Source organism: Solanum dulcamara, chromosome 1 (genome assembly GCF_947179165.1).
Source record: "Solanum dulcamara chromosome 1, daSolDulc1.2, whole genome shotgun sequence".
Taxonomy (NCBI): domain Eukaryota; kingdom Viridiplantae; phylum Streptophyta; class Magnoliopsida; order Solanales; family Solanaceae; genus Solanum; species Solanum dulcamara.
In genome coordinates, this window is record NC_077237.1 from 78,358,219 (window position 1) to 78,375,976 (window position 17,758).

General features: G+C 37.2%; 1 protein-coding gene across 4 annotated transcripts; it reads left to right on the forward strand.

The window, feature by feature from the left end:
• The first annotated feature begins 1,423 nt into the window (after positions 1 to 1,423).
• LOC129871728 (1-phosphatidylinositol-3-phosphate 5-kinase FAB1B-like) lies at positions 1,424 to 14,934 on the forward strand. 4 transcript variants are annotated; one of them, XM_055946754.1, is made up of 12 exons: positions 1,424 to 1,567; positions 1,669 to 2,514; positions 6,199 to 6,927; positions 7,606 to 7,759; positions 7,843 to 8,187; positions 8,397 to 9,218; positions 9,322 to 9,653; positions 10,034 to 10,160; positions 10,241 to 10,384; positions 11,012 to 12,544; positions 13,225 to 13,491; positions 14,289 to 14,934. In XM_055946754.1, the coding sequence occupies exons 2-12, from the start codon at positions 1,916 to 1,918 to the stop codon at positions 14,613 to 14,615; spliced, it is 5,379 nt and encodes a 1,792-aa protein (XP_055802729.1). In that variant the 5' UTR covers positions 1,424 to 1,567; positions 1,669 to 1,915; the 3' UTR covers positions 14,616 to 14,934. The 4 variants fall into 4 exon arrangements, with proteins under 4 accessions (XP_055802729.1, XP_055802709.1, XP_055802740.1 ...); XM_055946734.1 differs by lacking the exon at positions 1,424 to 1,567 and having other exon boundaries at positions 1,576 to 2,514; XM_055946765.1 differs by lacking the exon at positions 1,424 to 1,567 and having other exon boundaries at positions 1,576 to 2,514; positions 11,015 to 12,544.
• Positions 14,935 to 17,758: the final 2,824 nt, after the last annotated feature.

Here is a 17,758-nt window from a genome sequence, read left to right on the forward strand (position 1 = left end):
TCTTGTACTCTGATATATGTTATTTATGGTATTTATGTTATTATCTAATAATAATATCTACTGTTTTTTGTGCTTTGATTATACTATTGTTTGGACCGTTTTCGTCATCTACTTATTTACTCTAATATTCTTGTCTGACCTTTTTCTATGCTTTTATTGAGCCGAGGGTCTTTCAGAAACAGCCGTCCTACATTGGTAGGAGTCAGGTCTGCGTACACTCTATCCTCCCCAGACCCCACGATGTGGGATTTCACTGGGTTGTTGTTGTTGATCATTTAGATTTTAACATAAATGAATTTTGATGTCGATTTTAAATAATTATTTATGTATTCTGCTTTTAAATTTTTTTATTGAAAATCAAGGTAAAATTAAAAAAGAAAAGAAACAAATGATGGTTCCGCAAAGTTGACTTTCTTGAGGGTGGTCCATTTATCTTTAGGAAAACAATTCAAAATAAAAGAGTTAGTTAAAAACATATTTAAATTACGATATTTCAATATTAAGTAATAATTTGATGTGTTGAATTGATTAAATATTATTTTCAGTCGATGATAAATATGCGTAAGCCAAATCAACATTGAAAATATGCTATTTTAAATAAGATTTTGATCATTAACTCAAAATAGTAATAAAAATTTGACCGACAAAATCTCATATTATTAAATTGATATTTGCATCATAGAGAATAAATTTCAATCACCTAAACATACCACAATGAATTTATTAAATAGAGAATTGAGAAGGAGATGCACAATATGATCACATCAAATCAATCGTTATATAATTTTTTTTATTTAATAATAAATTTAAGCGATACAATACAATAAATTTAAGTAACAATTTCATGATATTTAAACTAACGATATAATATAATACGATGGATAACAACCATCCAAACAAGATTATAATAAGGATAGTGTAGTAAAATAATCATGTTAATCATTATTTTCATAATAAGTATATCAAGTCTAAATATAATAAAGACCTAATACATAAACATGACCTTTAAGTTATCTCAACTGACATATATATCGTCTAATTTTGAATGTGTACAAATAGTCACTTAAACTTATATAAAATTAAATAAATAGACACATGATGAATTTTGTGTCTACGTGCATTATGCTATATAGAACGCATGTTTTTAATTGTTCAATTTTATACAAATTTAAATATCAATCAAAGCTAATGAAACGAAAATAATATTTTTTAATTTTAAAAAAATAAAATGAGGCCATCCAAACAAAAGAGTAGCAAGGTTGCATGTTTGAATCGACGTACTGACCTACCCCTCTTCCGCAGGAGGGGGGGGGGTCTATTTTCCATAATTTGACCCCATAAATTTGATTCTGCAAAAAAAAAAAGAGGGTCTTTTCTGGTTTCATTTATATATATTCAAACAAAAAATGTTTTTATGTTTCGATTCAAGAATGTTTGATGTTCATATAAGGGTTATATATCCCATTCAATTCATCTTAATCAGATATCTTTGATTTTTTAATATTTTTTTTCCAGATGTATATCGATTGCGGAGAAGCAAGAAAACTTGTTCCCTTTATCATTCAAGGTTAAAGTTTCAATCTTTTGCTTTTGGGTGTTTTGATTTTTCAATGGGGAGTTTCTGAAATTGATTTTATTGCCATACCAAGATTTTTTTTTTTGATTCAGAGAACAGTTTAATGGAATCTTATTTTTATGCTAGTTGATTGGAAGCTATGGGCACTTTTGATATCTATGGATTTGGTGAAATTATCAATATTAGTGTGCTATAATCAGTGAAAGAGTTTGTTGATTAGGGGATTTAGTCTGTTGGTTTGGATTGTTAGACTCTTTGTTTAAGGTTGATTGGGATATGTGTTTTGTTAGTGAATGAGGTTTTTATAGCAATGAGAGGCAAAAGCCTCTATTTTATTTGATGGATGCTACAAATAGGACATTTTCTGATCTGTTAAAGTTACTGAAATCTTGGATCCCTTGGAGGTCTGAGCCTGAAAATGTATCGAGGGATTTTTGGATGCCTGATCACATTTGTAGGGTATGTTATGATTGTGATTCACAATTTACATTGTTTAACCGTAGGCATCACTGTCGTCTTTGTGGAAGAGTTTTTTGTGCAAAGTGTACGTCTAATTGGATTCCTGCAACATCTAGTGATCCAAGGCCACTACAAGAAGAGTGGGAAAAGATCAGGGTATGCAATTACTGTTATAAGCAATGGGATCAAGGTTTAGTTTCTAGTGTTAGTAATGGAACTCAGGTTCCTAACCTGCATACTAGTTCTTCGCCTTCTGCAACGACTAGTTTTATCAGCTTCAGATCTAGTGGAACCGCGGACAGCAGTAATATTACCTTTGTTTCGGTGCCACCTTCTAGTGTACTTAGTCCGTGCAAATCGTCTGTAACGGAATCTTCTCTAGACAGGCAGAATTTTGCATCAGTTAGAGGGAGCTTTGATCCTGCTAATACAGGAGTTTTGGACCCTTCTCTAAACCAATATGCATTTTGCGCAACAAGGTTCATCCGACATCTTATATTTTATCAGTTCTATTCCAACCAGTTAATGAAAAAGAAATCAAATCAGCTATTATTTTGTCATTGATTTTTGCTTATAAAGTAGCAACATTTATGAGCTTCTTTGTTTTCAAATGTGAATGGGTAGATTGCCTTAAACACTATGGGCAGCTCCTACTAAGTAGTGAAGAAGCACTTGTGACTCTAGTTTCGATAGTATCTTAAATAGTATGCATGATTGCATGTTTGAATCCTCTTAGGGATTTGTGTGAAATCAACCAAATGAACTCATGTGTCTATAAGGATGTGGCTCGGTACTCAGGTTCTACACCAGTTGTTACAACCACATCTTGCCTCTTAATTTTTTGACGACATCAAGTTTTCGTGAACAAACTAGCACCTGACGGGATTAGTGTGTGAGGTTGTGATCCACAAACTGACGTAGGAGACACACCCTTTTACATGGCTTAGCCTTCCGAGTTGAAGGTACATTGTTTGGGATTAGATTGACTTTAATTTTTTCTCTTCTCTGGAATTTAATTTCTTTCTCTGCTCCTCTCCTTCAGTCAATCAAGCTTAAACTTATCTTTCTCTCCATGATATACTGATGTAGACCATCTGTTAGAGGGTGATCTGGTTAAATCTGTGTCTACGTGTGCTATATTATCAGTGTTTCCTTAGTCCTCATAGAGAAGGCTTTGTCCTGGATTGCTTTTGATATACCAAAGAATGCTCTCCCAACTCATATTTAGCCACTTTGTATAGGGGCATCAATGCCATATATTCACATTCAGCTTTCCTTGCAAACTCTCCATAAATAAAGTAGATCACCAGGCAGGATCTTTCTCAAGCAGCATTTTAGTGACTATCTTGAGATCCTACAGAAATTGGCTAACCATACTGATAGTGAATGAGATATCCGGTCGTGTAATGTTAAGATAGGTTAAAATTTTGAGTTATGTAAAAGATTATAGTATCGAACCGTAGACTTTAAGGTTATCAGTGGATGAACCCAACACTTCTAGAAACGTATTCAGAAGCTGGACAACCATTAATTCAACACCCTGTTGCAAGTGTAATCCGATTTTGGGATCACACACTAACTTTAAACCGTAACTTACAAGTGAGGGAATGGGCTTAGAAAACGTTACCCTTGTGTGAAAAGAGAGACGAGCGCAGAGAGAAATTTTTTCCATGATGATTAAATTCAATACAAAGGAGCTCCTTATATAAGAGTGTTTTTTTTTTATAACAGTGGTGACCTGGCCAGATTTTCACACACCTCAACTAGTTCCTTGCGATACCTGCTACATCCCACCAACAACAGGTATTAGGTAATTCTGTCTTCCAAGGCTTAGACAAATGGGAAGAATTCAAAAGGATATTTAGAACATCCTTGTTCTTCTTACAAGGATCCTAATACTTTTAAAATTACATCATTTCTATCTATAATTTAGATTTACACCAAAACCCAAAAAGAAGAATGCATCTAGCTTTAATCTTCTGCAGAGAGCAGCTTGTATCCTTGTCACATCTAGAGTTCCTCCCTTTCCATATTGTCCACCAAATGCTTGCCGGGACAATTTTCCATATCTGTCCCTGTTGCCACTGTTTCTTGCATTCTAGCTTGCCAGGAGATCAACAGTGTTGCCTGGCATTGTCCCACCTGACACCCTTCATATTTATGAACATATCCCATAATTGGTTTGTGAGTTAGAATGGCACCAACCACTTAGTGTTTTTGTCTCCGCTGGGATTTGAATTTGAGACCTGTTCTCCTCCCACATCATCCTCCCTAGGCCCCACCCTTGGGTGCCTTTATATAAGAGTTGTTAAACTACTCTTATGAGTATGGTAACTTATTTAAAAGGATTATATTTAATGCAAGATAACCTCCTAATTAAGACACAATATTCTAGACTATCCTACAAAATGCTCTATTATGAATTTGAACACATTCTTACGACAATGAATCTGGACATGTTCTTAACAATTTGAATATCCTTCTATTTTCAAATGTGTAATTTGTTCCAATAAGCAAAACTCCCTTTCTTTCTCTCAAGTAATGCAGCAAAAAGTAAAAGAACTGATACCACAAGCAATATCAAATCATTGATAACTGAAGTTTGTTGCTTGGTTAAGGCCAGCCTTTGTGATGGTTGATGATGTGTGGGCCATGTGTGTACTTTTATTTACAATAGGCCAACCATCTCCCTGCAACCAGATGGAAAGTCGGAAACATGATGCTACTTCTTCTATGCAACTTGCAAGATAATTTGCCTGCTATACGACCTAGATCTGAAATAATATGAGCATCCAATCCATAACCTTAAGGCAATGGGTGCAGAGGCTCAAGACACTATAAACCTCTTTGGAGACCCTTACACAACTAATGAAGGACAAGTGTGTATTTCTCTGACACCCTCACACATGTGGAACTTCTTGGGTCTACACATGGGCTGAATATTTTTTTGGTCTCCTTTTTTCTTTTTGATGATTGAAGAGAGAGATTAGGCTCAACAAGCCAAAGAGTGCACCTGGAGCTGAGAGTAGAGTAAACTCAACAGTCTAAGAAGTAGGCCTGCAATGAAGTTTTTGGTGCGATAGGCTGAATTGAGAGAGAAGAAGAAGCCCAGAGCTACTCCATGGGCTTAGTTGAGAGAGAGAAGCTCAGAGCGATAAAACATGACGAGATAAAGTGATAGTGCAAACGGGTTCACCAAAGTTTGGCTCCGATACTAGGTGAAGCTTAGCATCTAACCAAAACCTTTAAGGCAATGGGTGGAGTGGCCAAGGACTTTTACACAACTAATGACGGACTAGGTCCATTTTTTATCATGTTTTCAGAACAAAAAAGGTCTTAGGTTTGAGTCTCACCGCCACCCAATATTAAAAAGAATTTCCACGTGCTTGGCTCATGAAAAGGAATTAGGCTTCTCTAACGTCTTAAGCTTTTAGATGAGATGAACACACAAATCAATACAAGCCAATTCCACCTTCCCCCAAAAAACGTTGTTGCAGGATTGCGGGTGGTGGTGGTGTTATGAGTGACTCGACATGATTCGTGATGTTGAATCAAGTCAGAAAGAACAACTTTGTTTGCAGATCACATGGCTTCTCCTCTTATACTACTTTGCCCATTCTTGAACAGCATGCAGTATTTTCGGCACCTTTTCCTTGTTGGAACGGGTCTTCTATTACGTACTAGATTCATGCTGCTTGACATATGTTTGTATAACTAGGAGCTTGATAATAATGTGTCGAGAATATAGTTCTTTCTTTTTTGAAAAAGGTGAAGTTGTATTCCTCAGCTTTAAGGGCATGCTGGCAACCCCCAAAAAGATTTACATCAAAAAAACCAAAAAAAATAACCAAGGACTACTACTACTAAGTTATAAAGAGCCTATAAAATCTTAAATCTATCCAGCATCCTCTATACCCTCTTCTTTACACCAAAAAAAGGAAGTCTTCATACATCTTGAACAGTCTTATGTCTGAGAGGAATGTGTATCATCTGCTGTAAGATTTATATAAAGCACTTTGATTTGTGTATGAAAAGTTTATCCTGAGCAAACCAATTACTTTTTGAGTTGCTTTACATTTGTAGTTATATGCTGTTTCTACTACTTGTGTCCAAGAATACGTTTCTGTATCAGTTAATTGTTTGTTGCTACATTGTGGAATCAGGAGTGATGATGAAGAAGATGAATATGGTGTTTACCAGTTAGATTCCCAGGGCCATTTTCCCCAGGTTAATGACTACTATGGTCACATTCAGTATGATGAGATCAAAAAGGACTATGGATCACATAAAGAGCACCCTGATGGAGAAGCTATTGATGAAAAAAGTGTGAGCAGCTCTTCCTTACACAATAGCTTTGATTCCCAGGCTTCCGAAGAAGTCCAACAGATTGTAAAACAGGACATTTCTGATGAATGTGAAGTTCCTCCATCCCTAAATGTTCCAGAAGATATTAATGTGGAACCTGTGGATTTTGAGAACAATGGACTTCTGTGGCTTCCACCTGAACCAGAAGATGAAGAAGACGAAAAGGAAGCACTTATGAATGATGATGATGACGACGGGGGTGCTGCAGGAGAGTTGGGAGGTTTATGGTCATCAAGCAGTTTTGGAAGTGGTGAATATAGAAGTAGGGATAGGTCAAGTGAGGAGCAGAAAAAGATTGTGAAAAATGTGGTTGATGGCCACTTTAGGGCTTTAGTATCCCAGCTTATGCAGGTTCACGGCCTTGACATCGATGAGGAAGATGAAAAAGAGAGTTGGCTGGAGATTATTACATCCCTATCATGGGAAGCTGCTACACTTCTGAAACCAGACACTAGCAAGGGTGGAGGGATGGACCCTGGGGGATACGTAAAGGTGAAATGTATTGCATCTGGACGTCGTGGTGACAGGTAAGCAGTTTTGTTTTCTTCCATTTTTGTCCACAATGCTGTTCAGCTTGTGTGTTGGATCCTTGCCACTTATGTTACTAGTTAGGATAAGCAGCTACAGAAAATTTTGAAATAGGAAAACAGGAGCTTTGTTGAGGTTTTCATGTCTCTCTCTCTCTCTCTCCCTCCCCTCTCCCTCACACACACACAGAGACAGTACTTTTGTTTGCTGTGATTTCTGAAGGAACCTAGAAATACTAGTCTCTTTTTGATACAATTCTATTCAATAAACACCACATACTTTTGTTTTCTTTGATTTTTGAAGAACTTTGAAGTACTAGAGTCTCTCACTGATACAATTCTATTCAATACTTGGCTTCTTCTCCAGAACCTGTATTTCTTGCCTTGTGAAGTATTTTGATCAAAGTGATTTTTTGCAAAGTACGAAGCAATGACAATATTATTGACATTGTGCTTTTCCCCAAATGATCTGTAAACTAAATATAGTTGTGCAAATACATATGGCAGCTTTCTTTTGCTCGTGAGTGTGTTCTTGGTCAAGAATAGAAATCATTTTCTTCTTCTTGTGTACCCACTGCCTTTTATACCTCTTTATGTTGTAGCATATTTGTTGTGTTCTTGTTCTTGCGTACATCCAATATAGTATCCTCTCATATTAAACTTTTCCCCCTTAAATAGTGTCGTGGTGAAAGGAGTTGTCTGCAAGAAAAATGTAGCTCATCGACGAATGACATCCAAAATAGAGAAGCCTCGCATATTAATCCTTGGAGGGGCTCTTGAATACCAGCGTGTCTCTAACCACTTATCAAGTTTTGATACTTTGTTGCAGCAGGTTTTGATGAATAACCTTGTCTTCCCATATTTGAAACAGATAGTGTTTGAATCATTTTTTTATAGATGTGTATATCTATTCAGGAAATGGATCATCTCAAGATGGCTGTTGCCAAAATTGATGTACACCAACCAGATCTTCTTCTGGTGGAAAAATCTGTATCTCGCTATGCACAAGAGTACCTCCTGGCAAAGGACATATCACTTGTCTTAAATATCAAGAGGACACTTTTGGAGCGTATAGCCCGCTGCACGGGTAGTCCAATAGTACCTTCAATAGATCATTTCTCATCTAAAAAATTGGGATACTGTGACATGTTCCGTGTTGAGAAGTTTTTTGAAGAGCATGGTACAGCTGGACAGAGTGGAAAGAAGCTGGCGAAGACTCTAATGTACTTCGAAGGATGTCTAAAGCCACTGGGATGCACTGTAAGTCTATCATCAATTACTTCAACCACCGTAAGGTAATTATTGTCTTGCTATGTTCTAAATAGACACTTGACAACCTGCAAATTGGTGGTTTTTCCGTTTCTTATCATGGCCAAGTTACTCTTACGACATCATATGTGTACATATTGCAAATTAGTCATATGGACATCTAAATATGTTTTGGGCTCTCATGATATTTGTTGTCTCAGGTATTACTCCGTGGTGCAAATGGGGATGAGTTGAAGAAAATAAAGCATGTCTTTCAATATTCAATTTTTGCAGCTTATCATTTGGCTCTGGAAACATCTTTTCTTGCTGATGAGGGAGCATCTCTACCTGAATTTCCTCTGAATTCTCCAATGACTGTAGCACTTCCGGATAAATCATCAACTAATTGCAGATCAATCTCAAAAGTACCTGGTTATGATATTCCTTACACTGAGAAAACTCAATCAGCATTATGTGGTGGTGCACCACATAGATCAAATAGCATTCCCACAACAGACCTGCTCAAGGCTGCAAACCTTTGTGCTCAGAAGATGGGTATGTCAGAGTTCCCTACTGCTGCAAGCACTGAGACTTCCTTCCTCTGGCCCTCCTTGACTGGTACATCTGTGGACAGAGGTATTATGCATATGATAGAGTCTTCCTGGTCAAAGCCTTCAGTAGCCAACAATATCCAAGATGCCCAAGGTTACCATTTTTTGTCTACCGGTTTTGCGCCTTCAAATAAAGTTGAACAAGGTTGTTTGTCAAAGAATGTCCAAGATTGCAGGGTGGATGCGAACCAAAGTGGCTCAAATCTAATGGTTTTGCAACTAGATGGACAAAATGTTCATGATGAACCAGCTTCTTCAAAGGAAGAGTTTCCTCCGTCCCCATCTGACTATCAAAGCATTTTAGTTTCCTTATCATCCCGATGTGTTTGGAAGGGTACTGTCTGTGAAAGGTCTCATCTCTTTCGGATTAAATATTATGGGAACAGTGATAAGCCATTGGGTCGATTTCTACGAGACAATTTGTTTGATCAAGTAAAGCTCTCCCCTTTCCTTTCCATGTTTGCCAGAAACATTAAGAATATAATTAAGAGACCGAAAAGATCTTTTATCTTTTATTTTTCCTTTTCTTCTGCAGAGTTATAGATGTAGTTCATGTGACATGCCTTCAGAAGCACATGTTCAGTGTTATACTCATCGTCAAGGCACTTTAACTATTTCTGTTAAGAAGCTGCCAGAGTTTCTTTTGCCTGGTGAAAGGGAAGGAAAAATATGGATGTGGCATAGATGCCTGAGATGTCCAAGGGTTAAAGGATTTCCTCTAGCAACTCAAAGAGTAGTGATGTCTGATGCTGCTTGGGGTTTATCCTTTGGGAAGTTCCTAGAACTTAGTTTTTCAAACCATGCAGCTGCTAGCAGAGTGGCTAGTTGCGGGCATTCGTTACACAGAGATTGTCTTCGGTTTTATGGGTATGCTTTTATTCAGTTTGTTGCCTGCAGTGTTATAAATCTAAGAGCATTTCAATTTTTTGTTCTCTTCTTTAGTCATGCTTAATTTTCTAATCTGTTTGCATGGTTAGCTGGTTTAATGCTCTCCTCAATTAACAGTACTTCTCTCCCTTTGATTTTTTGATTGATTATTGCTTCCTTCTTTGTGTGTTGGTTTTGCGTAGTGCTAGCTTGTAATTTATTTTGCCAATGTATGAAAATAATCTGCATAAAAGTTCTACGGGTTTGAATTTAAAACTATGATTCCCCTTTTATTTTCAGTGTCTTTTGCAATGCTGTACCCATCAATTTGGGTATTATTTTTATCTTTTGCAATGTTGATAAATTTGTGACTTGTGCAGTTTCGGAAAAATGGTTGCATGCTTTCGCTATGCTTCAATTGATGTTCACTTAGTGTGCCTTCCTCCTGCAAAGCTGGATTTTAACTCTGAGAAAAATCAGGACTGGATACAAAAAGAAGTGAATGAGGTGCGAAGACAGATTTTTTAGTGGTATAAAGTGGCATCTGATCTCACTGTATACTTTTTTTCATGGCGTAATTTGAGCAGGTCACTGGACGAGCTGAACGTTTGTTTTCTGAGGTTCGGCATGCAATCCGTCTTTTGGTGGAGAAAAAATCTGCAGAAGGAGAAGGAAGAGGTCAAATTGCTGTTTTGGAAGGAATGCTGCAGAAGGAGAAGGAAGAATTTGAAGTAAAGTCTTCACTTCTAAATATTAATAAAAAATTGTCTCTAAATTCTGCATAACCTGAGAGATATGTTTCCTAAATATGAAATTCAAAGGATACTGATTATGTGGTTGATTAAGGATAAATTTTAAACCTTACCCGGATTCAATATTCTGTTAAGCATGGCATGGTCCTGCATATATTACTAAGCACTTCCCCTCCGCTCCACACTTATGTTTGTATGTGTTGTTGGGTGTTTGTGCAGTAATTATGAAGCATGAGTCTCTGCTTGTTCTCTTTTACTCCAATTATCTGTAAGGGATGTGCAAATGGGTCTCATTATGATTCAGTATTTCTTCTTTTATTAACCTTGTGCTTGGGCGTCAGAAAATGGTGGAATTGTCTTCTGCTGCCCATATTGCAGATTCTATTGACATCTTCTTTGATGCATCAGAACTTTACTTGCTTGGTATCATTATTAACCTCTTGCATTAATACTTAACTTTCATGTGTATCATGATTCTAACATCATGTAAACTAATTGAGTGGAATTCTCGATTGTCTCACTTTATGTTAGGGATTTAAAGCCAATGATTTTGTAAAGCAATTGCTAATTTTCTTTTTATGGGTTTCCCTGGGTGTTGTGTATTAGCAGGAATCTCTCCAGAAAATTCTGACCAAGGAGGCTAAAAAGGTGCAGCCTGCCATTGATATCTTTGAGATTAATCAGTTGCGAAGGCAATTTATTTTCCAATCTTATATGTGGGATCACCGTCTCGTATATGCAGCCAGCTTAGAATGTGAGGCTCATTGCGTTACTGAAGAGAAACCCCTTGTTGGTAATGATAAGTTCACTGGTCCAGATAATCCTTCCAGGCCCAGTGACTGTTTGAATGCCACTGATTCTGTTTCTATAACTCCAATACTTGATGAAAAATCTAATGATGGAGTAAGTGATAGCCAAAAGAATCATGTGGACACAGTTCATCAAGGATATGAGGTTCTCTTTTATTCTAGTTGTGCAGTTGAGAAACCATCAGGTCTTCCCGTTGGAACAGAAAGCTTCTACGGGTCGAACTCTGCAGAATCCAATACAGAGGGGTCTAGAGCCCTTTCTGAAGGGCAGTCTGCGATCATGGATAGTTTGTCAGATACTCTTGAGGCAGCTTGGACTGGTGAAACTAATTCCGGTCCTGGAGTGCTGAAGGATGGTACTTGCAGATCTTCTGAACCACCTATAGCAGATTCTTCAACAACTAGATTAGCAGAAAAAGTAGATGTTGAAGACCCTGTGGAGGAACATAGCGGAACTAAGGCGTTTGGATTTCCTCCTTCATTATCCTCCAAGAGCTCTGAAAGTGTGGAAGACGCCGGGGGATGGTTAGGTATGTCTTTTATTAGCTTCTACTGGTCACTGAACAAAAACTTTTTACCAAGTGCTCAGAAGTTGGATACGCTAGGCGAGTACAGCCCTGTCTACATTTCATCATTTAGAGAGTCAGAGGCACAAGGTGGAGCCAGGTTGATCCTACCTGCTGGGGTTAATGATACCATTATACCAGTGTATGATGACGAGCCCACAAGTATTATATCTCATGCACTAGTTTCACCAGATTATCTTGCACAACTATCTGATGAACCAGAGAAATCAAAGGATGCTAGTTTGGACTCGACCCTGCCACTGCAGTCCCTAGAATCTGGAAGTCTGCAGTCCTTTCAATCTATGGATGAAATAGTATTAGAATCCCACAGAAGTCTTGGATCTATAGATGACAGTATCTTGTCCTCGTCCAGTAGTCACAGCTCTTCGGTTTTGGATCCGCTCTCATACACGAAGACAATGCATGCCAGAGTCTCCTTTTCGGATGATGGACCACTTGGGAACGTGAAGTATACAGTGACTTGCTATTATGCGAAGCGCTTTGAAGCTTTGAGGAGGATATGTTGCCCATCTGAGATGGATTACATAAGATCTCTTAGCCGCTGTAAGAAGTGGGGCGCCCAAGGAGGCAAGAGCAATGTTTTCTTTGCCAAGACCTTGGATGATCGATTCATTATCAAACAAGTGACTAAGACAGAGCTGGAATCTTTTATAAAGTTTGCTCCTGCATATTTTAAGTATCTTTCAGAATCAATAAGCTCAAGGAGTCCTACTTGCCTGGCAAAAATTCTGGGGATCTATCAGGTATTTTTATCCACTCTTGATTACTCCAGCTTCTCGATTTTTTTTAATTTTGAATTATAAGGTCATTCGTGTTACGAAGTGATCGATATAGTCTTAGAGGGGAAAATATCTGCAACAGCACGATGCGACATTTATTGTGAATGTAGTATTTCTTAAGGGGCTAAGACGAGTATCACATTTGGAAGGTGCGTTTAACATAATTTATAAATAGTTAATGGTTTAACTTGACACATTTGAGCTACCACTTGGGTTTGTTTTTCACTTTTAATTTTCACGTGAAGTTTTCACTAGGATTGGTCTGGCAAGGCACAATCCATTTTTACTGGTGTCTTTGGGTAATCGAGATACCTCTTTTTTGGATTTTTGCCTTTAGAAGGAACATGCTGGTCTGTATGAGTACACGATCATCTTTATGGTCTGCAAAGTCTTTCGAATTATAGTTGTTATGGTTCCATGACCTTGTGTGTGAATTGACCACAAAACAACGGCTGGATATTTGTCTTCCTTTCTATGAAGACAAATTTTGATGTGCAATTAGTGTCTAAAGTAATAAGTTTCTTGATTGTTCCCTGACTCCCTCACATTTCATTAATTGGGCAATTTCACAAGACATTATATCATGTACTATGATTATGAGTATCTAGTCGTTTTGCATAATTATGTCTGTTGTTTATGTGAAGGTGACATCTAAGCATCTTAAAGGAGGGAAGGAATCTAAAATGGATGTGCTAGTTATGGAGAACCTTCTATTTGGGAGGAACCTCACACGGCTTTATGACCTTAAAGGATCTGCCAGGTCTCGTTACAATCCCGACTCTAGCGGAAGCAATAAGGTCTTGCTGGATCAAAACTTGATCGAGTCTATGCCAACTTCACCCATTTTTGTTGGAAACAAAGCCAAGAGACTTTTGGAACGAGCAGTCTGGAATGACACTGCTTTTCTTGCAGTAAGTTTATGACACTCTGTTCATTCCAATGAACATTTTCTAAACTGCTTAGTGGACTATTGAGGTCTGATCATGGAAGAGTTTCATGTCTTTTATTGGCCATCAGAACTATGTATTGCAGTTGATTGAATCACTTCTAACCGATGTGATTGTTGTATCACTTCCAAATGGAAAGTGTCTGTTTGACACATGGGGCGAGGAACGAAGAAGGAAGCACCTCTCTGACCATGAGGAGCTGGTTGACTATGTTGCTTGGACTCTTCAAAAATATCGACAGGTGCATGTCGGATACTCTAAAAGTAGTGCATTTTTGGAGGATCCGACACGGGTGCAGCAATATTTTTAGAGAGTCTGAGCAACATAGCTGGTTGGTGGTTTGATGGTATAGATATATCTGTGAAAAATCACTAAAATTTGTAGAAATATTGAATTCTGAACCCATTATTTCAAATGTAATGGGATCAGTAGTAAGTACCTAAAGGTTGAACCCATCAAATTTAGCTCCTCGATCCACCTCTTATTATTTGCCTTTAACAATACCCAACCTCTGTGCAAAGGAAAACAAAAAGAAAAAAGCTCAAGGATATCTGTGTTTCTTTCTAATGCGATCATATGTTGTTTAGTCACTCCTCCAAACTCCATTATGTTGATCAGATGTCTTTTCAAACTCAAACCCTTCATCATCCTCTTACCTAACAAGCTATTATATTTGTTGCCTAATCCCATAAACTTGTCTGAGTATTTCTTTTTAGCAGAGTTCTTTATGGTTTGGACTAATTTAGTAATTCTTCTTGCAGTCAGTTGATGTGATGGATTACTCACTATTGGTTGGTGTCGACGAAGAAAAGCATGAACTCGTTCTTGGGATTATTGACTTCATGAGGCAGTATACATGGGACAAGCACCTGGAGACATGGGTTAAGGCCTCTGGTATCCTTGGTGGACCTAAGAACGTGGCCCCGACTATAATTTCACCTATGCAATACAAAAAGAGGTTCCGAAAGGCAATGACCACCTATTTCCTGATGGTTCCAGATCACTGGTCACCTCTTATTATTACTCCCAACAAGTCACAGAATGATTTGTCTGGAGAGAACTCACAAAGTGTAAAATCTACTGAGTGATTCTGTATATTTGATCGTAGAACTGGGATTCCCGGTTATACTAGGTTCATATATTTCTCCCCATTTTTTCAATTCTTTGATATGTAGTTTGCAGATTCAGGGGTATTCTCCTTAGTGAGGGAACACATAATTACTTGTTTAGAAGACATTGCTGGAGAATTATAGTTCTAGCGAAAGGTTTCTCCTACATAGACATAGGTTTACCTTTGTACATTTTTTTTTTAAATCCTGATTTTTTTTCCTTGTGTGGAACACAAGTTGTACATGAGTTACAAAGGATCAATTACAATTTTTGGTCAATGCATGATTTTTTGGATTAGTTTATGCTGCTGAAGAGTTTGTACATTGATCTTTTATAATAAATTTGGTCTCTTATTTTTTCCTTATTTTCCTTCCAATGGGATTTGATCTCTTTGCTCACTTCATATTCCTTTTTGATTTGTCTACCTGAAAATAAATGAAGTTGGGCTTCAATATCTTTTGGTTCAAGTAGTAAACAGATGACTTTCAAGTCTCTCCAATACTATAGGCTGGAAAACTAGAGTTTCTGAATAGTGTTATTGTTGAACAACAACAATGTCTAATATCAATTTAGTAGTTGGGGATCAACTGTATGAATCATTTGTATCATAAATGTTCTATCAGAGTCTATAATATTTTAATATTCTGCACTCAAGGATCATCATAACATTAAGGGGCTGTTTGATTTGAAGATAAGTTATATTGGGATTGGTTACGTTGAGATTAGTTATATTGAGATTATTTTTTATTGATTGTTTGATTTGTTGCATTAAAAACAACATACCTTGCAAACTTCTAAGAAGTTGTTTGTTTACAAAAATATTGTCACGACCCGAACTCGGGCTTGAAGACACTTATCCTTTTCCACCGGACAAGTCAACCTAAAATTCAACATTTGCGGAAAATAAAGCAAAAATAGTTTAAATTAGATAGATAAATAAACAAAAGCGGAAGTCTTAGTCAATTAAAACACCCAAAAGGATTAGTTGTCACATGTACAAGCCTCTAAATATGCCGAAATAGAAATAATACAAGTCTAAATATCTTTTTCACTCGAATAGAACAAAGTATAACAAAAAGGAACCAAGGGGTCCCCAGCGACGAACAACTACCTCTCAGTCTCCTCTATCTGGCCTCGGGTGAAAAGAAATGGAAGCAAGTCACTGTCCGGGCTTGGGACCTACACATGTGTGGATAGCAAGAAGTGAGTACCAAACAACAGGTACTCAGCAAGCCAACTAAGAAAACCAAATAAATCTAACAGATACTAAAATTCCTTTCATCCCAATCGAACCTCCTCAACTATAACTTGCACAGAAATCAGCCCAATCTACTCTACACAGTTCATATAGCAAATAGATCATAAATATTCATCATGGTTACCGAATAAGTCATATCAGCCTCAAATAGATTAATCTCAGAACACAGGGGTATATACATAATTTTATGATGATAGATAAGATGCAATGCAATGTGAAATCACGTAGCATGATTCATATCTTTCCTAATGATACACATATGCTGTATAACAGATCGAAATCTATGAGGGCCTCACAAGGACTATGTATCCTCCACAGACGGTGGCTTGATCCCATCTATCTCATAAATAACTTCCACCACGAATGTGTGGCCCAATCCCTATTTTTCTTTTGATATGAATCCGCTGGAACCATTTTCCATCAGCAAAAGTATCAATCCGCCGGAACCATTTTCCATTGGCATAGTATCAATCGAGTCTCATCACAATGGTTAGAATCAATGCAAATAAGCATGTTCACATATATAATGAGAAAATGATAGTTCTCATAATCATAACACAATTCATATCAATGCAATTCACGTCACACTATCGATAACATGCCAACATCAACAATTACATCATTTACATCATATAAGTCATCAAGTCTCTATTTCAATACCCATTTTATCACATTCAGAATCAATTAGTGATCAAATATATCTAAGTAAATTTCCAAGATCAATAATGAGCAAGCGACAATTTCATCAATTCATAATCACATCTAGACTATCATAGCATTTCATCAAGTTTCATGTCAAGGAGTTCACATTTCCGATCAAATCATAGCACACAAGTCTTTTTGATTACCCCAATCTTTCATTAGGCATAATTCATATGATTATCATCCCAAACCTTATTCCCATTTCACCTAACATATAATCAAAAGCAAGTTCAAGTAATCTACAAGATTTACAGAATTTTAGAAGTTCACTTGCTTTAATCAATATCCGATCAATCAAGTATTTTAGTCTTTCCCTTCCGATGTGAATTCGAAACACCACAATCCACCCAAATAGAGATTCACAATAAAATTATGAAGCTAACAACACTAAAATCAAGAAAATCAGGCTAAAAGGTCTAATTAGTTCAAAATTCCGATTCCAAAAATGAGGTTTAAATTCGATTTTTTTTGATGAAAATGATCCTCAAAGCACTAAGGAATCCATTAAAGAAAATCATTTAAAAAATGGAGTTCAAAACAGCCCACAATCCTCATTTTAAGAAAATTCAAGTTCTTGAAGAAATTCCCAAAATTTGGGGTCCAAAATTCTTAATTCAAAGTTAAAAATCATGATTTAATGGATGGGTAATGAAGATTCTAGGTAAAGAATACTTATCCAATCAAAAAGCCTTGAAAAAATCACTTCGCAGAACTCCCTCACGAGTCCCCAAGGCCTGAAAATAAGGAAAATGGCTAAAACCCCGATCATAAACCTCTCAGGTATCGCTTAAGTGACACAGGGGTCGCTTTCGCGGAGATCACTTTTGCGACCAGTAATTCGCTTAAGCGAACCCCGCTTAAGTGACCCTATTCGCTAAAGCGGCATCCCTCTCACTAAAGCGGAGTTCGCTAAAACGGCACGCCTTTCGCTAAAGCGGAGTTTAGTAAAGCAGCACTCCCTTCACTAAAGCAAAGGCTGCACCAGATATCAGCAAAAGACCCAAAAAGCATAAGTCTCAAAGTTCCCAAATTGACCCTCGAAATTCGTTCAGGATCCCATACACACAAATCATATGCGAACCATACTTAATTCAATGTTTCGGACTTAATGGAACCATCGAAATTCAAATTCGAGGTCTCAGCCAAACTAACTTTAAGCCT

What these genes read in the sequence shown, in the direction of transcription:
- LOC129871728 (XM_055946754.1), top strand. Translation starts at nt 1,916, where the DNA reads ATGGATGCTACAAATAGGACATTTTCTGATCTGTTAAAGTTACTGAAA. An exon ending in GAGACAATTTGTTTGATCAA is followed by an intron (nt 9,219 to 9,321) that starts GTAAAGCTCTCC and finishes TTTCTTCTGCAG; the next exon opens with AGTTATAGATGTAGTTCATG. An exon ending in ATGACACTGCTTTTCTTGCA is followed by an intron (nt 13,492 to 14,288) that starts GTAAGTTTATGA and finishes TTCTTCTTGCAG; the next exon opens with TCAGTTGATGTGATGGATTA.